Source organism: Sciurus vulgaris, assembly GCF_902686455.1.
Source record: "Sciurus vulgaris genome assembly, chromosome: 2".
NCBI lineage: Eukaryota > Metazoa > Chordata > Mammalia > Rodentia > Sciuridae > Sciurus > Sciurus vulgaris.
The window spans coordinates 7,150,226-7,168,796 of record NC_136462.1 but is presented as its reverse complement, the minus strand read 5'-3'; the positions used below and the strand labels follow the sequence as shown (position 1 = coordinate 7,168,796).

General features: G+C 46.4%; 1 protein-coding gene across 1 annotated transcript in view; it reads left to right on the top strand.

The window, feature by feature from the left end:
- The first annotated feature begins 1,013 nt into the window (after positions 1–1,013).
- EVL (Enah/Vasp-like) overlaps positions 1,014–18,571 on the top strand; it is a 141,601-nt gene continuing 124,043 nt past the window's right edge. Inside the window, exon 1 of the mRNA XM_079129514.1 lies at positions 1,014–1,529. Within this exon, the coding sequence (XP_078985640.1) occupies positions 1,525–1,529 (5 nt within the window). The 5' untranslated portion in view covers positions 1,014–1,524. The remainder of the gene's footprint in view (positions 1,530–18,571) is intronic.

The window sequence follows — 18,571 nt, the reverse complement described above, 5'->3', positions numbered from 1 at the left end:
CACAGAGTCCCTATTGGAGCCTGTGGAGAGTGATGCTCAATTCCAGCCAGCTAGAAGGGACTGGGCACTGGGACTCTCAGTCAGAAAAATGCTGTCTTGAGAAGGACTCCACCATTTCCAGTATCTTGGGCAAAACCTCATAAATCACACAGTTTCTTCTCAGTCAGGACCAGAAATAAAATAGTGACCCTTTACTGCCCTCTTAGCATATGCCACCCACTGCCAGACACTGGATATGCTCTCCTGCAGAAAAAAATTATAGATAGACATATATATATATATATATATATATATATATATATATGTAATGTAGCTCTTCTTTCAATGTTACTATGACAGGGGAAGGGGAGGCATTACTGGCAGTGTTCAAAAAGCACAGCCAATTGGGTCTACTTGCAGGTGGACAGTGAAACCCCAAACGGTTTGGGGTTTGGGGCCAGCGATGAAGAAGGATCATGAGGCTTTAGGAAGGATGGGGATTTAAAATCCAGAGAAAACCTGGACAATCCAGGTGATGCTGTGTTGTGAAATATTAATTTTTTCACAGCTTGTGGTTCGGGGTGCCAGGTGGGGCTCTTGTTGAGTAGGGGTAAGTCCTTCAGCTGCTCCCATGTCCCAAGGCTGACGCCGGTCAGGTCACGCGGGGGTTCCATTTTACAAGTGAGTCACTTGTTTGTGATCTAAACGCCCCTTGGCTCTGGGGTGCCCTGAGTCCTAGCAGGCCAGGTGCATGGCAGGGCAGGCATGGTGGCAGGCCCGCGGTCACGGCGAGCAGGTCCCACGCCTTCACCGTGCTCTGAGGGTGCACAGGGCCTCAGCAGGTACAACGCTCCACGTGCCGCGGGCGCCCCGCCCTCCCTGGGCCCCGCCCCTCGGGCTCCGCCCGCTCCTCCTTCCCTGGGAGCTCCGCCTCGCCCCTCCCGGCCACGCCCACCGACTCCGTGGCCACGCCCCTCACGGCCCGAGGCTCCGCCTTCCCAGAGGCGCGGACGGTGGAACCCCGCGCCTTTTGTGTGGAGCTCCGCAGCCGCGCGCGCTCATTCACCTCGGCGGCCGCGGCCCGGCGGCCGCGCGCGTGCGCGCGCGCAGCCCCCTCAGCGGGCGGAGGGGCGCACAGTCCCGCGCGCGCCCTCCGTCTCGGCTCTGGGCTGACTCGCCGCGCGCTCCCCCGGGGCCGCCGCCCGGAGTCGCGGGCGGACGCGCGCGCTCCCGCTGGTCGGACCCCGTCGCTCGCCCCTTCCCCGCCCCGTCGGCGGCGGCACGCGCACGCGCACGCGCCGGCCGGGCACGCGCGCCCGCCAAGATGGCAGGGGCCGGGGCCCAGCTGTCAGTCGCCGCCGCCGCCGCAGCCCTTCACCGCAGCTAGCGGCCCGGACGCCCGCCCGAGAAGATGCGCCCCCGCCGCCCGCCGCAGCCCAGCCATTCGCGGAGCCGCCGCGCCCGGGGCCGGCTCCCCCGCTAGCCCCGCGCCCGCGCCCGCCGCCGCGCCGGGTCGCCCGGCCCCGCGCCCGCCCGGCAGCGACAATGAGGTGAGTCGGCGCCCGCCCCGCGCCGCGCGGACGCGGGGCCTGGGAGCCGGGCGGCGGGGGGCGTCCGCCCGCGAGCTCCCGCCGCCGCGCCGGCCCCTCTCGCGCGCTTCCCGGCCCTTTCTCCTCGCGGGCCGGCTCCCGCGCCAGACGCCGCCGGCCCGCAGGGGTGCTGCCCTCGGTCGCCGCGCAGCCCTGCCGTCCGGAGGGTCGCGAGGACCGAGCCGGTGCCTGCACCTGGCCTCTTGTGGACCTGCTGTAGGGGGCGATGCGGGCGTGGGCTTGGTATCCGGCTTCTCCATTCAAGCTTCGCCATCCTCCGCTTCGTGCACCGCGTCCTTCCCTCGTCGCCCGTGCGCCGGTCCCGAGCGCGCCGCAGTGCAGCCCTCCTCTTAGTGGACTTTCCATTTGTTTCTAGCTTTTGGCTATTAATAATGCTGTCACGAACATGCTTGTGTGCCTCCTGGCGCACTCATTTCTTATTTTTTAAGATTTTATTAGTGATAGAGGGACACAGAGTCATTCACTTATTTATTTGTGTGTGGTGCTGAGGATCGAACCCAGTGCCTCACACGTGCTAGGCGACCGCTCCACCCTGAGCCCCAGCCCCAGCCCTGGTGCATTCATTTCGGCTGAGTAGCATGTTTAGGTCAAGAGAGGCACCTATCTTCGCCTTAATGCATGATATCGAGTTTCCAAAGTGATTGGACCCGTTTGTACTTCTCCAGCAAGGACAGGAGAGTTCTTGCTCCGCATCTTTGTCAACACTTGGTATTGTCAGCCTTAATTTCAGCCATCCTGATGAGAGGGACGTGGTCTACTGTTGTGCTTTTCATTGAAGCTTCCTGTTGACCAATCAGACTGATCATCTTTTCATGTTTTTTGGTATCTTCTTTTATGAAGCATCTGTTCAAATATTTGCCCAGTTTTTCCTTTGGGACTGACAAGTCTTTTTCTTCCTAATTTTTAGGGTTTCTATCCCAAAACCAAGAAGGCAGTTCCTATAAATCTTCTAGAAACCTTACTGCTTGGTCTTTCACATTAAGATATGTTGTCCATCTAGAATTGATTTTTGTGTAACATATATGCAAAGGTTAATTTCATTTTTACTCCCATTTATTCAGCACTGTTTATAAAAAAGATCATCTTTCCCCCATCGGTCCGGGTGTCACCTTTGTCATCTTTAGTCTTCCATTTGGGACTTTTTATATCTGTCTGAAGAATATTATTATTGTTTGGATGTGAGGTGTCCCCCAGAAGCTCACTCGTGAGACAGTGTGAGAGGTTCAGAGGAGAAATGACTGGGTTGTGAGAGCTTTAACCCAGTCAGTGATTTAGCCCCCGATAGGGATGAGCTGAGCGGTGACTGACGTGGTGGGGTCCTGCTAGAAGGCGGGGCATTGGGGCGTGGCTTTGGGTGTGTATTTGTATCTGGCGGGAGTCTCTCTGCTTTCTGATCATCATGTGAGCTGCTTTCCTCTGCCAGCTTTTCCACCATGATGTCCTGCCTCACCTCCAGCCCCAAGAAAAGAAGCTGGCCTTCTGTGGACTAAGACCTCCAAAACTGAGCCCTCAAATAAACTTTTCCTCCTTTACAGTTATTTCCTCCTTTACAGGTCTTTTCATGGCAGCAGTGAAAAAGCTAACTGAAACAAATATTTAGTATGCTATTTACTGCTGGTGACAAATTCCTAGGGTTTGAAAATATTTAGCCTCCATTTTTTTCTTTTTCATAAATATTGTTATTGAAATAAAATTCACATACCATAAATGTATACGTTTTAAGTTTGCAGTTGATTGGTTTTTAGAGTATTCACAGAACCATGTAAGGAGATTACCAGTCTAATTTTAGACCATTTTTCTCTGTTTCGAAGGGTCTTTTCATTAGTTACAGAATTCATGGTTGGCTACTGTAGCTTTTTAAAGCCATTTTCATTATCTCTGATGTGGAATGTTTCTGTTGAGAAGCCTCTTGCCAGTCTGATGTTCCTCCGAAAGTAGTTCTCTTTTTCTCTAGCTGCTTTTAAAATGTTCTCCTTGTCTTTGGTTTCACATTTTTTCCTATGCTATTTCTCCTATGGGTGTTTTTGAATTTGTAATTGGGCTTCTTAAGTCTTCTTAGGTCTTCTTGAATCTGTGGCTTCATGTCTTCATTAGTTTTGGAAGTCATCAGCCATGAGTCCTTCAGTTATTGCTTCTACCTCATTTTCTCTCATCTTTCCTTCTGGGGCTGAAGTTTTAAATGTCAGACCATTTCCTATAGCTTTTTGTTTCTTGACCCTCTTTCTGTGTTTTCTGTGTCTGTCTCTTGTTTTCATTCTGAATATCTCCTCACTTCTGCTAGACATAATGTTGTTGAACCTGTCCATTGAATTTTAATTTCAGTTATTATGTATTTTCATTTTAAAAATTTTATTTGGTTCTTTTTTATAGTTCCTAGTGATCTGCCCAGTTTATTTATTTGAGCATAATATGCATAACTATCTTAAATCTGTGGTGATCATGGCAGTGTGTGTTAGTCATTTCTAGGGTCTGTTTCTGTTGATTTTCATTCATATTGTCTTATGTGCATAGTGTTTATTCTTAAATTAGTGCTGGCTGTTGTATTTGCCAAATTACTTGTAGAAATAATTTGAGGCATAAAATGTTTTCCCTTCCCAGAGATAGTCCACGCTTGCTTTTGTCAGGCGTCTGAGGGCGTTTGTAATCTGGCCACTTGAGTGCAGTGTCAGGGTCTGAGGTGTTTCTGAGATGAGTCTCGCTCCCTGTGGGGACAAGCATGTTCTGCTCACTTTTCCTCCGAGCACCAGAGGGGCAGCCTTCCCTTCAGAACTCACCAGCACTCAGAAAGTATGCTCCAGGCTCAGCCTGCGTGCTCTGGGGCCCCCCAACAGGTGTTTTGTCACCTTTTGACGCCAGTGTTTCCAGTTCACCTCAGCTGGAGGATTCTTCTGATTTATACAGTCCACAGTTGCTCAACATAAAAGTTCCTGATCTTTGCCCTTTTGGGGCGGTCTGAGTCCTGTTCAGTTCTAGAGATTTATGCTGCCACGTTATGGAAGCAGTGGAGAAAAATAACACCTATTTTCTTGTGATCTGTCCTGACTACATTGTCAGTTTGTGTAATGCTCTTGAATCAGGATAGCTTTTAAGAATAAGTCTTTGGCTTCTCTTGACATATAATTAGTTAGGAAAAAACAACAGCTTGGCTCAGGTAACTGTAAAGCCAAGGATTTGTGCCTGGGGGTTGGGCAGGTATTCTCTTTCCATGCTTATTCTTCCTGTTTTGATTTCCTTAACTGTTTATTTGATAAGAATCACCCTTTATCTGGTCCTCTTGAATAGACCATTTGATATTTTTGGCTAACAGTAGCATAATAGCATTCCCAGATCTCACCTCTTTGATAAGATAAAAGACATACATGTACAAATGAAAGTTCTTAAATGATTTTTCCAGAATGAGTCATCTAGTTATTCTTTTTCCTTTTTTTTTTTTTTTTTTTTCCCCTAAGTTGTTCGTTTTTCACACAGGTATTCAAAAACACTAACTTGGTTCTTGGTTGAGTTTGCAGATAGTCAAGCATCGGTCACTGCGTATTTATTTATACCTCAAGTTCTTGGCTCTTGCAAATGGAAAATGAATCTAGGAAGTTGTTTGTTTTCTGATGTCAGCGGGTGTGATTCTGGTCCTTTCCTCAGCTCCACCATGGTAATCAACACCATGGAGCCAGGGCAGGAGTGCCTACCTGCAGAACCAGCTTGAGCCCGGGAGTTTGAGGCCATCCTGGGCAACACAGTGAGACCCTGTCTCAAAAACAAAACAAAACAAAAAAACCTTCATCTGAGAAGATTTGTGAGACCTCAACAGGTGTGAGGATTTCTCCCATTAGCAGGCAAGCAGTACGCAGGAGCAGACACCAGCGGAGTGTCCTCAGATCCCGTAGGTTCAGGCTTCAGTCCCCAAGACTGCCTTTTATAAACAGTTCCCATACCTATAAGATTTACAGAAATGTGCGGGGTCCCTCTCCCTACCTACTTGGAAGACCACCCACACATACACGATGTGGCCTATTCCTGCTAAATACATCAGTCGTTTATCTGTTGGGAACATTCTATGAACGTTTTCTCAACCTGCCTCTTATCTTTTAAAGATTCAGCGTATAGAAGATTAAAAGTTTTATGCCATCAAGTCGTTTTCTTTGTGGGTTTTGTCTTCTTAAATTGAGGATGACATTCTTCTAGAAGTTTGCTTATTAAATTTTTTAGAATGTTTATATATGAATTTTTAAAAATTTCTTCTTCAAATTGCCTGTGTTTATGAGGTGAAAATTGGAACTCCATTTTTCTTCAGAACTGCTGGTTGTATTCTTGATAACATTGGTGATTTGTATGCCGTCTAGATTGGATGTCAGTGCCAAACACCTGCCAGAACCCTAATGTGCACAATCGCAGCAGCTGATGTCTGAAGAAGTGAGAATCATCCCTGATCCCCCTGCCTCTGATGAGGGCCAGCCTTGTGTGTGGCATGGCCTGTGGCCATTGGCAGGTCTCGCTCTGTGCCAGGGACTTGCTCATCTGGGCCCAGGGCACTGTATCAGCTTTGGAGGTGCTCAGAAGGCAGCGTGACTGTGGAGTGTGTGTGTGTCTTTGCGCTCTTCTGTCTGCCAGCTTATAGGCCAGTGCCATTTATGATACTTGGTGGTCAGCAATCTGAGCAACATCATTTCTTTATAAAAGTAATGTCACTGGGAATGTAAGTTGGTGGTAGGGCACTTGCCTAGCATGTGCGAGATCCTGGGTTCCATCCCCAGCACTGGGAAAAAGGCAGAGCCTTACAGAATAATGGCACTTTGAATTTTGTTGGTCAGGTGGTTTTGTTTGGATTTAATTTATAAATTTGTTTTGCTTATCTAGTTATATAAGCATAAGACATTTAAATTTAATTTTATGATTGTACATGGATAAGCTTCATGAACATAAATGAAGCCTCTTGTTTTGTTCAGGATTTTTTCCCTTTAAAGGGAGTCTGTACAATCTCCAAGTTGAAGAGCCCTTGCAGCAGCTTAGCTTGATGAAGACACTGAGTGGTTAAGTACGTGGAAAGTGCTGTAGTAGGCATGATGGTAACAGCAGAGCACTTCCAGCCAGTGATGTGGGGTGCGGGGGTTCCCTTCTCCAACACTTGGAGGTTTTCCTCCTTCGTAGCCTGAAAGGGAAGCTCTCCATGGGAGTGATTTTCTTGTGGTAATTTTGTCAAACCCTTTTAAAAGACAGCATCACCACCCCACCCCCAAAAATGTAATGTACGTTGAATGTGGAGAATTTGAAAAAAAGAAAGGTATAAAGAGGGCAATAGGGGCTGGGCTGGGGCTCAGGGTGGAGCGCTTGCCTACCATGTGTGAGGCACTGGGTTCGATCCTCAGCAACACATAAAAATAAACAAATAAAATGAAGGTATTGTGTCCATCTATAACTAAAAAATATTTTTAAAAAGAAGACAATGAAAATCAGCCCTGACTTTACAGAGAACCACATCAAACATGGTATAGCTTCTTTATCTTTTTCATGTGTAAGCGTAACGCTTTTACAAAATTGATAGTTCACTGTATTATTTGTATCAGTCATTTTACATTCAACCTACACGCGTTTCCCCTTTTAAAATATTCTTTGGAAGCATTTTAAATAGTTGTCGTCTATCACATGGAATACCAAATTTATTTACCAGTACCCCAGTTTTAAGGCAGATTGCTGTTAGTTTCCTCATTCTAAGTAGCACTAGGATAAGCATCTGTGTGCATCTCTGATTATTTCCATAAGATAAATCAGCAAATGATATTACTGGAACAAAGGGCATAAACACTTTGAAGACCGACTGTAATATTACGAGACTACTAATTTTAAAGAAAAGAAAAAGAGGTAAATTAATGAAAGGAAGTTTAATCATGGAGGTTTAACTTGGAGATCCCCCAAAACAAACAAGGAGAAAAAAAAAAAAAAAAGCAAAGGAAGGGCTAGGACAGGGGTCAGAAGGGAGAAACAAGCAGCAGCACGGGGAGGAAAGGACTATACTTAGGATGCAGCGTGGTGTAGTTCCGCCTGCTGGCCAGTGGAGGGAGCCCTGTCCCGGCTCCTCTGCGGCAGGGTCTGTGAGGATGGACCATCTCAGTCCTGTGGGAGCTGCTGCTCTGCTCTTGTGTTGATGTAGGCGGGCCAGTGAGCTTTTTTTTTTAAATTTTGGTTTAGTTTTTTTTTTTTTTTTAGTTGTCAATGGACTTTCATTTTATTTATTTATATGTGGTGCTGAGAATCAAACCCAGTGCCTCACACATACTAGGCAAGTGCTCAGCCACTGAGCCCCAGCCCCAGCCCTTGGTTTAGATTTTTGTATTTTGAGATTAACCCCCTTTATTCTAAGCAGCCTGGGTTTTAGAGTCAGACACCTGGATTCTGTGAGCTACTTGTCTCAGCTGACTGGTGATTTTGAGCATATTACTTCACCATTGTGATCCTGCATTTTTCTGAAATATAAATGAGGACAATCCCACTTCCTTTCCATGGTTTTGTAAGATGAAATAGGAATCTACAAACAGTTCAGTTAAGGTTATTTACCACACTGCCACCCTGATTTGTTCTGTCTGTAAGATAAACCTCAGAAAATCTAGGGGAATTCTGATTTCAAAGATTCTGCCCTTTTGTCAGATCCGCGCATAACTTATCTCTGTGATAATTTTCGGTTTAGAAGTCACACTTGCTATTAACGCTTCAATTTCTAAAAAAGATTGGGGACTGAGAACGTGGCTCAGTGGTAGAGTGTCTGCTCGCATATGTGAGCCTCTGAGTTCAGTCTTCAGCACTGGAGAGAAAAGAGGAAGTGAGGGAGAGGGAGGGAGGAAACCTTCAGGGCCCTCTCTGTAATAGCCACAAATAAAACTGAATATCAAACAGGAGGCATGTTCTTGTGGCTAGAGAAGAAAGTTGTACCGGAAAGCTTAGATTAAGGAATAGTCACTGCAGGCGAGCTCATTTAGCCATGAAATTCACGGAGGCCGCGGCCCAAAGGGAAACACGGGCAGCGTGCGCCTCACTGCGGAGTAAGCGGGCTCCCTCCGCTGGCCTGACTCTGAACACACTCTGAGGCTCCTGGAGGACAGTGGCCGCTGAGCTTGAAGAGCTTGGTCTGTGAGCCTCGGGCTCCCCTTGTCCTGCCACACACCTGCCCAGGGCCTCTTCTTCAGAGGCGCTGACACCCTCAAGCATTCTGGGTCCTGTGCCGTCTGCAGCCACTGGGGAGCTGTGTCCTGGTGCTGGCTTCTCTTCCCTCAGGGCATCTCTGCAAGTGCAGGTCCCTGAGCTGGTCTGGCTGCTTCGGCTCCTTCTTCACCTTGCTACTCCTTGGCCTTCAGATCTTAGTTGAAATGACTCTTCTTCAGGGAGCAGTGCTTGGCCAGGGTTCCTCTAGGGTTATTTACTCGTTTTAACAATATGGTTCGTCCCCAGTTCTCTGGGTTTTCAGTCCTGTCCTTCTAAAGGCCCATGACCCTTCTTTGCTGGCTGGGAACCCTGCGCCCTCTGGGCTGTCACTCCCACCTGTGAGTAGACCCCAGTGGTGCACTCTCTGAACATTGCCACCTGTGCCTCCCCTTCCCCTCATCCTGGCAACATTGAAAGAAGGACTACGTGTTTGTTGTCGTCCTTGTTCAATTGGCCTCAACAAGAGCATGTGCAGCGTTGGGCAGAGGTGGCCTGTAGTGGGGCACCCTGGCACGTAGTCTTCTCTGTTATTAGCATCTCCTTTTAATATGGCACATTACTATGAGTGGAAGTCATGTTTCCTTTGTTTGTACCTGATGTCCTTTTAATGTCACGGGGTGCTACCCAGGAGCACTGAATATCCTTAGTTGTCATATCTCCTTGGCTCCTCCTGACAGTTTCCGTATTTTTGATGATTGCTTTGGAGGAGTACTGGTCAGGTCTGCTGTAACGCAGGATGTCCCTTTATGGGAATCTGTCTGGTGTTTTTCTCATGATTAGGCAGGGGTTGTAGGTCTGGGGCAGCAGACCACAGGAATCACGCGCCATTGGTGTCCCCTGCATGAGGGCCCCTGATGTCTGCGGGGTTTATGGCTGATGAGACAGACCTCCTCTCCTGGCTGAAGCCGTGCTTGGGGAATTCCTTCACATTCAGCTCTTCTTCCCCCTTCCTTGCCAGACGCTCTCAAGGAAGTCACTGTGCCCTGCCCAGCACGTAAGGAGTGGGGAGTTCCACTATCCTTGTGAATGTTTGTGAAATGTTAATAATGACGCATTTAATGTGTATGGGAAAAAATCAGCGCATCGAGTCCATGGTGTTTGTTAGTGAGCTGAAAGCTGCTGTGACCAGAACACCCGACCTAAACGTCTGGGAAACTGGGAAAGGGTTATTGTGGCCCAGGTGTCGGAGGTTTCACCCACAGTCAGCTGACTCTGTAGCTCTGGGCCTGAAGTAAGGCAGACATCACGGCAGAGGGCGTGGAGGACGGTAGCTGCTCACCTTGTGGCTACCAGGATGCAGAGAGGAGAGCATGTGGGCCAGGAAGGGACAGGGACAAGATGCATCCCTCAGGGCATGCCCCAAGTGACCTGATTCCTCCAATGAGGCTACACCACCTACAGTTTCCACCACCTCCCAAAAAACGTCATCCAAACATGAATCCCCAGTGGAGTGATCCAGTGGTGAGGTCAGAGCCTCACAGTCGGTTATTTCCAACAGCCCCGCCTCTGAACCCGCTGCCTAGAGGACCAAGCCTAAATCCACGTTCCTGTGGGGGACACTCGGATGCAAACCATAACAGACTTAGCTGCTTCCCAGAAAACTGGGCCTGAGACCAAGCCTCACGCGAGGGGAATTTCGGAGGGAAGTGTTACAGCAGGAAGCAGGGATAAAGGAAAGGGAGGGGAGTGGAGAAGCAGTCAACGTCCTTAGTGTGGATTGGGCCAGCCTGTCAGCCTGTAGGTCCCCATGGGTCCTGACTTCTAGGGAGGAAGGAGAAGCAAACGTGCGTTAGTTCCTGTCCCCTTTGGCGAGTCTGGCCCTCTGGGCATTACCGCACCAAGAGGGCTCCCATGGCGTCTCACTGGGGTGGCAGCAGAGAACCCAGAAGTGGGTTTTTATACATGCTTGCTTATTATTGTTACTGAACAAAGAGTAGATTTATCTATTCGTTTCTTCCAGTCCTTTGATTCATTTCTTCTCAATCTTCAATCGCAACCAGAATGTTTTCTTCACTCCTGGGTTGAAGTCAGCCATGTTTTGTTTTGTTTTTTTTGTTTGTTTGCTTGTTTGTTTTTTAGTGCTTTTTTTATTTTTTTTTTCCTAACATTTAAGTCTCTGATCCATTTGGAATTTGACATATGGTTTGAGAAATGGATTTCAGTTTTCATGTTATTTTGGGTATTTTGAGACCATTGGTTAAAAAAAGTCCATTTCCCCCCAGTGTTTCAAGATGGCTGTCTTTTGTCACATATAATTAATTAGCTCTGTTTCTGGATTTCCTATGCTATTGCATTGATCTGTATTTATCCATGTGCTAATACCTCACTTTTAATTAAAGGACTTTCCAGTTCGTTTTATTATTTGGTGGAGTTATAACTCTTTCATTGCTCTAGCAAGTTGATCTTTTTTTTATTTTATTTTTTTAGTTGTAGATGGACCCAGTGCCTCACATGTGCTAGGCAAGCACTCTACCACTAAGCCACAGCCCCAATCCCAGCAAGTTGATTTTAAAAGAAAAAGATTGAGTAAATCATAGTTCTCATGTTAAACAGAGCTGACAAAAATTCTGAGAGGACCAGCATTCAGGAAATGGTGGTCAAGGGGACATATAGGATGGTGTGATTCGTGCCCCCAAGGAGAATTCTTACCTATGAAATGAAACCTGTGAATCTACTGTGAGGTTCAAGTGAGGCTGGAAGTCACTTCCAGGCAGTGTGGATTTCAGGATGAGATTGGTGGCAGAGCCGAGGCAGCCCCACCCTCAGTCCCTGCACATGCACGAACAAGCATTAATGAAACCACAACTCACTTTGGAGATTTTTATCTGTGAAAGAGGACTTATTAAGGAAGCTGTGGAGAGGCAGGTTGGGAAATGGAAGTGTCCAGGCGTGTCCAGCCCACCTGTGCATGAGGAACCCCTGAAGAGCACCCCACTTCGGTGCTGAGCCCCGTCTTGGGTACCTACTTAATCTAAAGTCCTGTGTTTGTTTAAGTCTTGAACTATTTAAATGTGCAGCCAGAGTTGAGGACTACTGACTTAGTCCTGAGGTCGGACCACGGCTGGTTTATTCAGCCCCAGAGTCTCAGTGCCAAGGTGTACCTGTAATGTAGTAGGTGCTCAGTAAACACATATTGAAGAATGCAAGTGTCCCCTCAGTCTTCAACTGCAGAGGTCAGCTGCCTGGGGCTCGCAAGGGGACAGGGTGATGGGAAGAGGACATCTGGGCTTCTTGCCTCTCGGTTCTGGTTCCTTCCTCCTGTCCTTTATTCCTATTCTGTAGTTATAGGCAGAGGGGGACAGGAGCACTTGCAGCCTCAACTCATGTGTTGTTCAATTTTATGACCAGTACCCAAGTTCCTGCTCAGTACTGAGTACATCTGCAAATGAGTACTCAGTACTGAGTACCTCTTGGATTTTTAGAGAAATGGTCAGACTGTGTTTAATTTCAGCCTGTGTTCTGTGTCAGCCGCCTAGATCTCGGTGAGGGGTGGAGTGGAACAGGGCAGAAGAAGATAAAGGAACAGGAAGCTAGCATTCTTGTTACCTGCTCTGTACCAGGTTCTGAGCCTAGTGTTCACACATTTTATCTGTCTTTTATTTTTTAACATAGTGCCACACTCCCAGTTCCAGCAGTAAAGTGTGTTACCTTTTAAAATACTTGAAATTTAGATTAATGCTTTATTTTAATTAGGATTTTTGTGGGTTTCTATTGGTCATCAGTGACTCTGAATCTCTATTTCCCCACAGCCCTGTTGCTGCACAGCCTTGATTTGGGCAGTCCCCTGGAAAACTGCAAGAGTGTGACCAAATGGGAAAGGCTTGTGTGAAATTATGAATGATTTGTGTAAGAATGTTTCCCTCCGGTTGGTTTTAAACAAAGATCCTGCTAAGCTGTGTGGGACAGGGATCATCTTTTGGCGGTGGTTTATCAGGTGTCGGGACCAGTCCTACTATCAGCAAGATGAGGTGGAAATTTAAAAAAGAAAATCAGCTCGCACGGGACCGAGTGTGGAGAGGATGGACACCTTTAGGTAGAAGAAGCATTTGGCACCATATTCCCCTTGAACAACTGTCAGTGCCAAGAGGGTTAGAGCTCTAGACAGATTCGCAGGACTGGGGGGTAAACGCGGTGATGAGCCTGCCAGGAGGAGCCTGATGCGTTTTCCTAAGGGCTGCGCGTAGGGATAAGGGTGAACCAGATGAGTCCCTCGCAGAGACTAGATTAAGGTGAACCGGGGTCTTCAGGGCTCCTGCCTCTCAAAGTAGAAGTCAAACCTCGAGTTATTTACAGTGTTAATATACCGTCATGGTTACCCAATAAGAAACTATAGGATACGTGAGAAAAAGCAAGAGAAATAGTAGACAATAGGAGCAGACATCACGAAGCCCTCGTACTAGGATCTGGAAAGAGCTACGGTCGTATGTGCCGGGAGATGAGTAGTTGTGTTGCCCCTGTTCTTGCTGGCCACGCCCTTAGGCCTGGGGAGAGTGTGGAGCTGTCCCAGGGCTGCGGGAGAGGTTATGGGCCGCTTGTGCACAGCGTTTTCCATGGGTTAACCCTGTACTGTATAGTTTTCAGGTTAGGATGGGAAATTGGGGCCATGATCACAGGTCTTTGCAGCTTAGAGCCAGGGGAGCCTCGGATGCCAGTACTTTGACCTTAGGCTTTTCATGTTTGGGAGAAGTGTATGTAGTGATTGGTTTAGGCGTGTGAACACACGCATCTTATTTTACACAGTAAAAGTGATGTTAAATATTTATCATAAACATAATTTTAGTAAATGCAGCTAGTTTTTAAGTACTTTAAAGTTTTAAATTTACTACAATAAATGAGTAAAGTAATGTTTATAAACAGGATAAGTGAGTCAAGTATAGAGTATTTTATATTATAAACACGTGGCTCTTATTTATCTGCTCTTAAGGTATCATATTTGGTTAGATTTTTGCTTGACAAGTACATGTTGAGTACCTGCTGTATGCGAGGCATGAGTGCTGCAGAGACCCATGAAGACTTCAGGAGTACACAGGACAGTATGCAGGACAGTACGTATAGGTCACATGCAAATGTATGCCATTTTATATATGGCACTTAAGTATTCTTGGATTTTGGTATCCTTGGGGGGGCAGAGGTTCCCAGAACCAGTGTCCCTCAGACACCAAGGGATGACTATAGAGCCAAGAGGGGGAACACAGGGTGTGTGAGATGAGAGTTCCAGAGACGAGGTTGTCCAACAGCACCATTTTCATCATTTATTTTATCTTTCACATTTGAGATGGGCCGGGGAACTATCAGGGTTTGGGCTGATCTGGGGTCTAGTCTTCTGTTCTGGTTCTTCCCCTTTGTACCTCTTTGAACTGACTTGTTCTTTCTTTCAGTTGACTTTTCAGATACTTGAAGACATCTTCAGAAGTCTTGCCTTTCCTTGGGTAAAAATCCTTGGGTCTTCCAGCCACTCATGACCTATCTCAAACTAGTGGCCCTTCTGAGGGCCTCCCTTTCTCTGATCTCTGACCTGCTGAGGTCCATCAGCAGTTTGGATTCTCTTTGTCTTGAACACAGGAAATTGTGTTCACACAAATGAAACCTTGTGTACCAAATGGGGACACATCACACTTTGGGGCCTACACGCCCATAGATCAAAATCAAAAAATGTGTCAGCTGGGCACAGTGGCACATATTACAAACCCCAGAGACTCAGGAGGCTGAGGCAGGAGGATCACAAATTTGAGGCTAGCCTTGGCAAATTAGACCCCATCTCAAAATAAAAAGGTTGGGGATGTAGCTCAGGGGTGGATGCCCCTGGGTTTAATCAATCCCCAGTGCCATGGGGGGTTGGGAGGAAAATCATCAAATGTATCCATTGGCACTGCTTCCTTGTACCAGCTGAGATTTCTAACTGAGCAGCTTCAGGGTCCTGTTTATAAACATTTTCTTTCCTGGGAAGAAGAAAGTTGCTCCCCTCAATTTGTGTCACTAAGCAAAATAGAACTGTAAGCAACAGACTGATCAGATAAAGAGACCCAAATAGAAGAACAGCACTGAAAAGAGACCAGCTGGTCCCTCCATAAGAGCAGAGTGATGTGCTTCAGAGTGTCAGGCCTGAGGGTGACAAGGCAGCATGACTGTTAATCCCACAGATGGGGTGATTCATCAAGTGTTTATTGAGTTCACTGACTTTGACTCCTGGGCTGTGAATAGAAGACATGGTCCTCTATACACATAGCTTAGCCCCAAGGAGACAGAGCACAGGGATCGCAAGTTCAACGTGTCCAAGATGAGACTCACGACCCCTACGTTTATGAGCAATTGGTTTTCAACAGGATGCCAAGGTAATTCAGTGGGGGAAAAAATAGCCTTTTTGACAAATGCTGGGCAACTGAATATCCACATAGAAAAGAGCAAAGTTGGAACCCTTACCTCACACCATACACAAAAACTAACTTGAAGTGGATCGTAAACCTAAGTTTAAGAGCTAAAGCTATAAAACTCATAGGAAAAAAATCTGACTGTGAATCTTTGTGACTGCCGGATAGGAATGGCACCCAAAGCACAATTGACCAGAAAGAAAAAAGAAAAGAAAAGAAGATAGGACTGGGAGTGTAGCTCAGTGGTAGAGCGCTTGCCTAGCACACACAGGACTTGGGTTTGATCCCTAATGCAAAAAAAAAAAAGGGGGGGGGGAAGAAAGGTAAATTGCATTAAATATTAATATTAAAAAGTTTGTGCTGCAAATATATTATTAAGAAAGTTACATAATAGAAGAAAATATTTAAAAATCTTGTATCTGACAAGGGATTTATGTCTAGAATGCATATAGAACACTTACTGCTTCCTATGTTCTGAAAGTTTGTGCCCTCCCAAGATTCATATGTTGAAATCCTAACCCTCAAGGTGATGTTATTAAGGGCTGGGATCTTTGGAGTATGATTAGATTATGAAGGCAGAGCCTTCACATATAGGGTTAGTGTCTTCGTCAAAGACATCTGAGGGAGCCTACTTGTCCTTACCGTGTAAGGTTGCAGCAGGAAGAGTTTGTTGTGAGGAGAGCCTTCACCAGACTCTGCACCTGTGAAGCCTTCATCTTGAACTGACCAGCCTCCAGACCTGTGAGAAATAAATGTTGTTTGGGAGTTGTCAGTTTACGGCATTTTTGTTACAGCAGCCTGACTGGGCTGAGACATAACATAATAATAAAAATGTACATGACTCAACCTTAAAACAGGCAAATAATTTGAATAGATAATTCTCCAAATAAGTTACACAGATGGCCAGTAAGCACTTGAAAAGGTGCTCAGCATTATTAGGGAAGAAGAAATATATACTTAAGCTATAGTAGGACACCATTTCACACCCACCATAGGGTAAGAATAAAATGACAGGCAGTAACAACTACTGATGAGGATGTGGATAACCCCTACGTGTTAGTCATTAGAACATGACTGTGGATAAACTTCACTGATTTTTTTTTTTTTTGGGGGGGGTGGGATACCAGGGATTGAACCCAGTATGCTTAACCACTGAGCTATATCCTCAGACCTTTTTATTTTTGTTTTACTTAGGCCTCACTAAGTTGCTAAGGCTGGCCTTGAACTTGTGTTCCTCCTACCTCAGCCTCCTAAGTTGCTGGGATTACAGGCCCAGCTAAACTTCACAGATGGAAACCCTCATACATTGCTAGGAGAACATAAAATGGTATGGTGGCTTTGGAAATCACTCTGACAGTTCTTTAGAATGTTAGACTTAGTATTATCATATGACTTAGCGGTTCTACTCCCAGGAATATGCCCAAGACAAATTAAAACATGTCTACACAAAACATGGCCATGGATGTTCATAGCATTATTAATAATAGCCAAAAAGTGGAAATGACCCAAATGGCCAAGAACTTTGTTGAATGAATGAATGGACTGTAGTGTATTCATACAGTGAACTCTTAGTGAAGCCCTGATGCTGATACTACGTGAATGAACCTTATAAACACTGCTGAATGAGAGATGCCAATCAGAAAAGACCATGCGTTGTACGAGTGTGTTGACAGAGCAGGCCAGTCCTTGGAGATGGAAAGCAGGTTAGTGGTTGCTTCCAGCTGGGAACCAGGGTGTCTGGGAATGGGGAGTGATGGCTAATGAGCATAGGTTTCTCGGCGATGACGAACACACATGGTCTAAGACTAGATTGTGGGAGTGGTTGCACAACTGTATTTTGTGTATTTTATGGAGTAAAAATATGTTTCAGTGAGTGAACTTTGTAAAATAAGACTATGTTTCTCAAGAAAGTTATTTTGAAAAAACTGAACTCACTCCTCTCCTTCCCAGACCTTCCTCTTCCAGGACCCCCATTCTGGGGAAGGTGCAGTTCATAATCCAAGGCAGAAGCCTAGAGGCGTCATGAAGGCCTTCACTTCCCTCCTGCCACATCTGGGTGGGTGCGCCTTCTCGTCCCTTCCATCTGTCCCTGTCTTTCTAGAGATGTGATGCTGATTTAAGGCAGATCTTAACCATTATCAAAAGGCCGTAATTGCATTCCACTTTTATTCATTACTCCTTAAAGTGTCCACTCTGAGCTTTGTTGAATTGTTAATCCTCCAATCTGAGTTCTTGGAGGAAGAGCCTCTGGATAGCGTGAGGATGGTACTTTCTCATTCTTGCTTATCCATCTGTAACTTTTCCACAGTGAGCCATTATTTTCATGATGTAAGGGGAGAAAAGACGTACCTTCACAGCAGTGAGGCAGGAAGCAGTCCAACGGAGAATGATGAGTTCACTAGATCACCCCTCAGGGGCCTCCAAGAAGCCGGGAGAGCCTGCAGTTTACCGGCATACCATCAGGGAATGGGCTTTGGCCAGGTAGTGCGCGAACTGCTGACCTTTGTGCTGGATGCCGAATTTGTGACGAGTGGGGCTGCACAAGTTGAAATGCAGGCACCAGAGAGGTGACAGCCCTGCAGTGTGCCCTGGTCCCACCACATCTGGACTTGACAAACTAAAGCCTGGCGAGGCTCCAATGTGCAGTGCTCAAGCCTGGGCGGAGCAGACTTGGAGGAAAGACTGCTACGTTCTGATTTGGAGGTGCTGTTCTGGATTATGTACAACTTGAATCAATCAGTAGAAACTTCAGAGAAGCAGATGCCAGCCAAGTATATGAAGGAAGAGAGAGCTCAGGCTGGCTTGGTAATTCAGTGTACTTTACCCCTGGAGCACAGACACAGAAGCCGGGTGGATGCCTGTCATAGATAATAGCTGTGAGTGCACTCATCATTCAACAAACATTTACTAGTGCCTACCAAGCCAAGTATTACTCTAGACCGGCACAATACAACAGAACCTTCAACAATGATGGAAAAATTCCATTTCCTACACTGTCCTATATGGCAGCCACCAGCCGTGTGACTGTCGATCACCGCTGGCACTACAACCAGGAGGAATATCATACACAAAGTCAAGAGATTAATCTGGAAAGGACAAGAGGCCAGTGCACACAACATTTTACATATATGCTAAGGAGTCACAACTACCCAGAGAGGAAGAACTATCCCAAGAACCTAGGAAGAGCAAGAATGAGAGAGAAAGTACCATCCTCACGCTATCCAGAGGCACTCACTAACTCTGCTCTGTGTCCTTTTCCTGTGGACACATGTTTTTTGAAAAGGGTGTATCACGGAAAATGCATTCCTCTTTGTAACCTTTTATATTTTATTATAAGAATATTCACATTCAAAATCAGTGAATCATATGCCCACTGCCATTTTGTCCTGTTAGCCTTGTTGCCTCTATCCATTCACCCACCAGCTC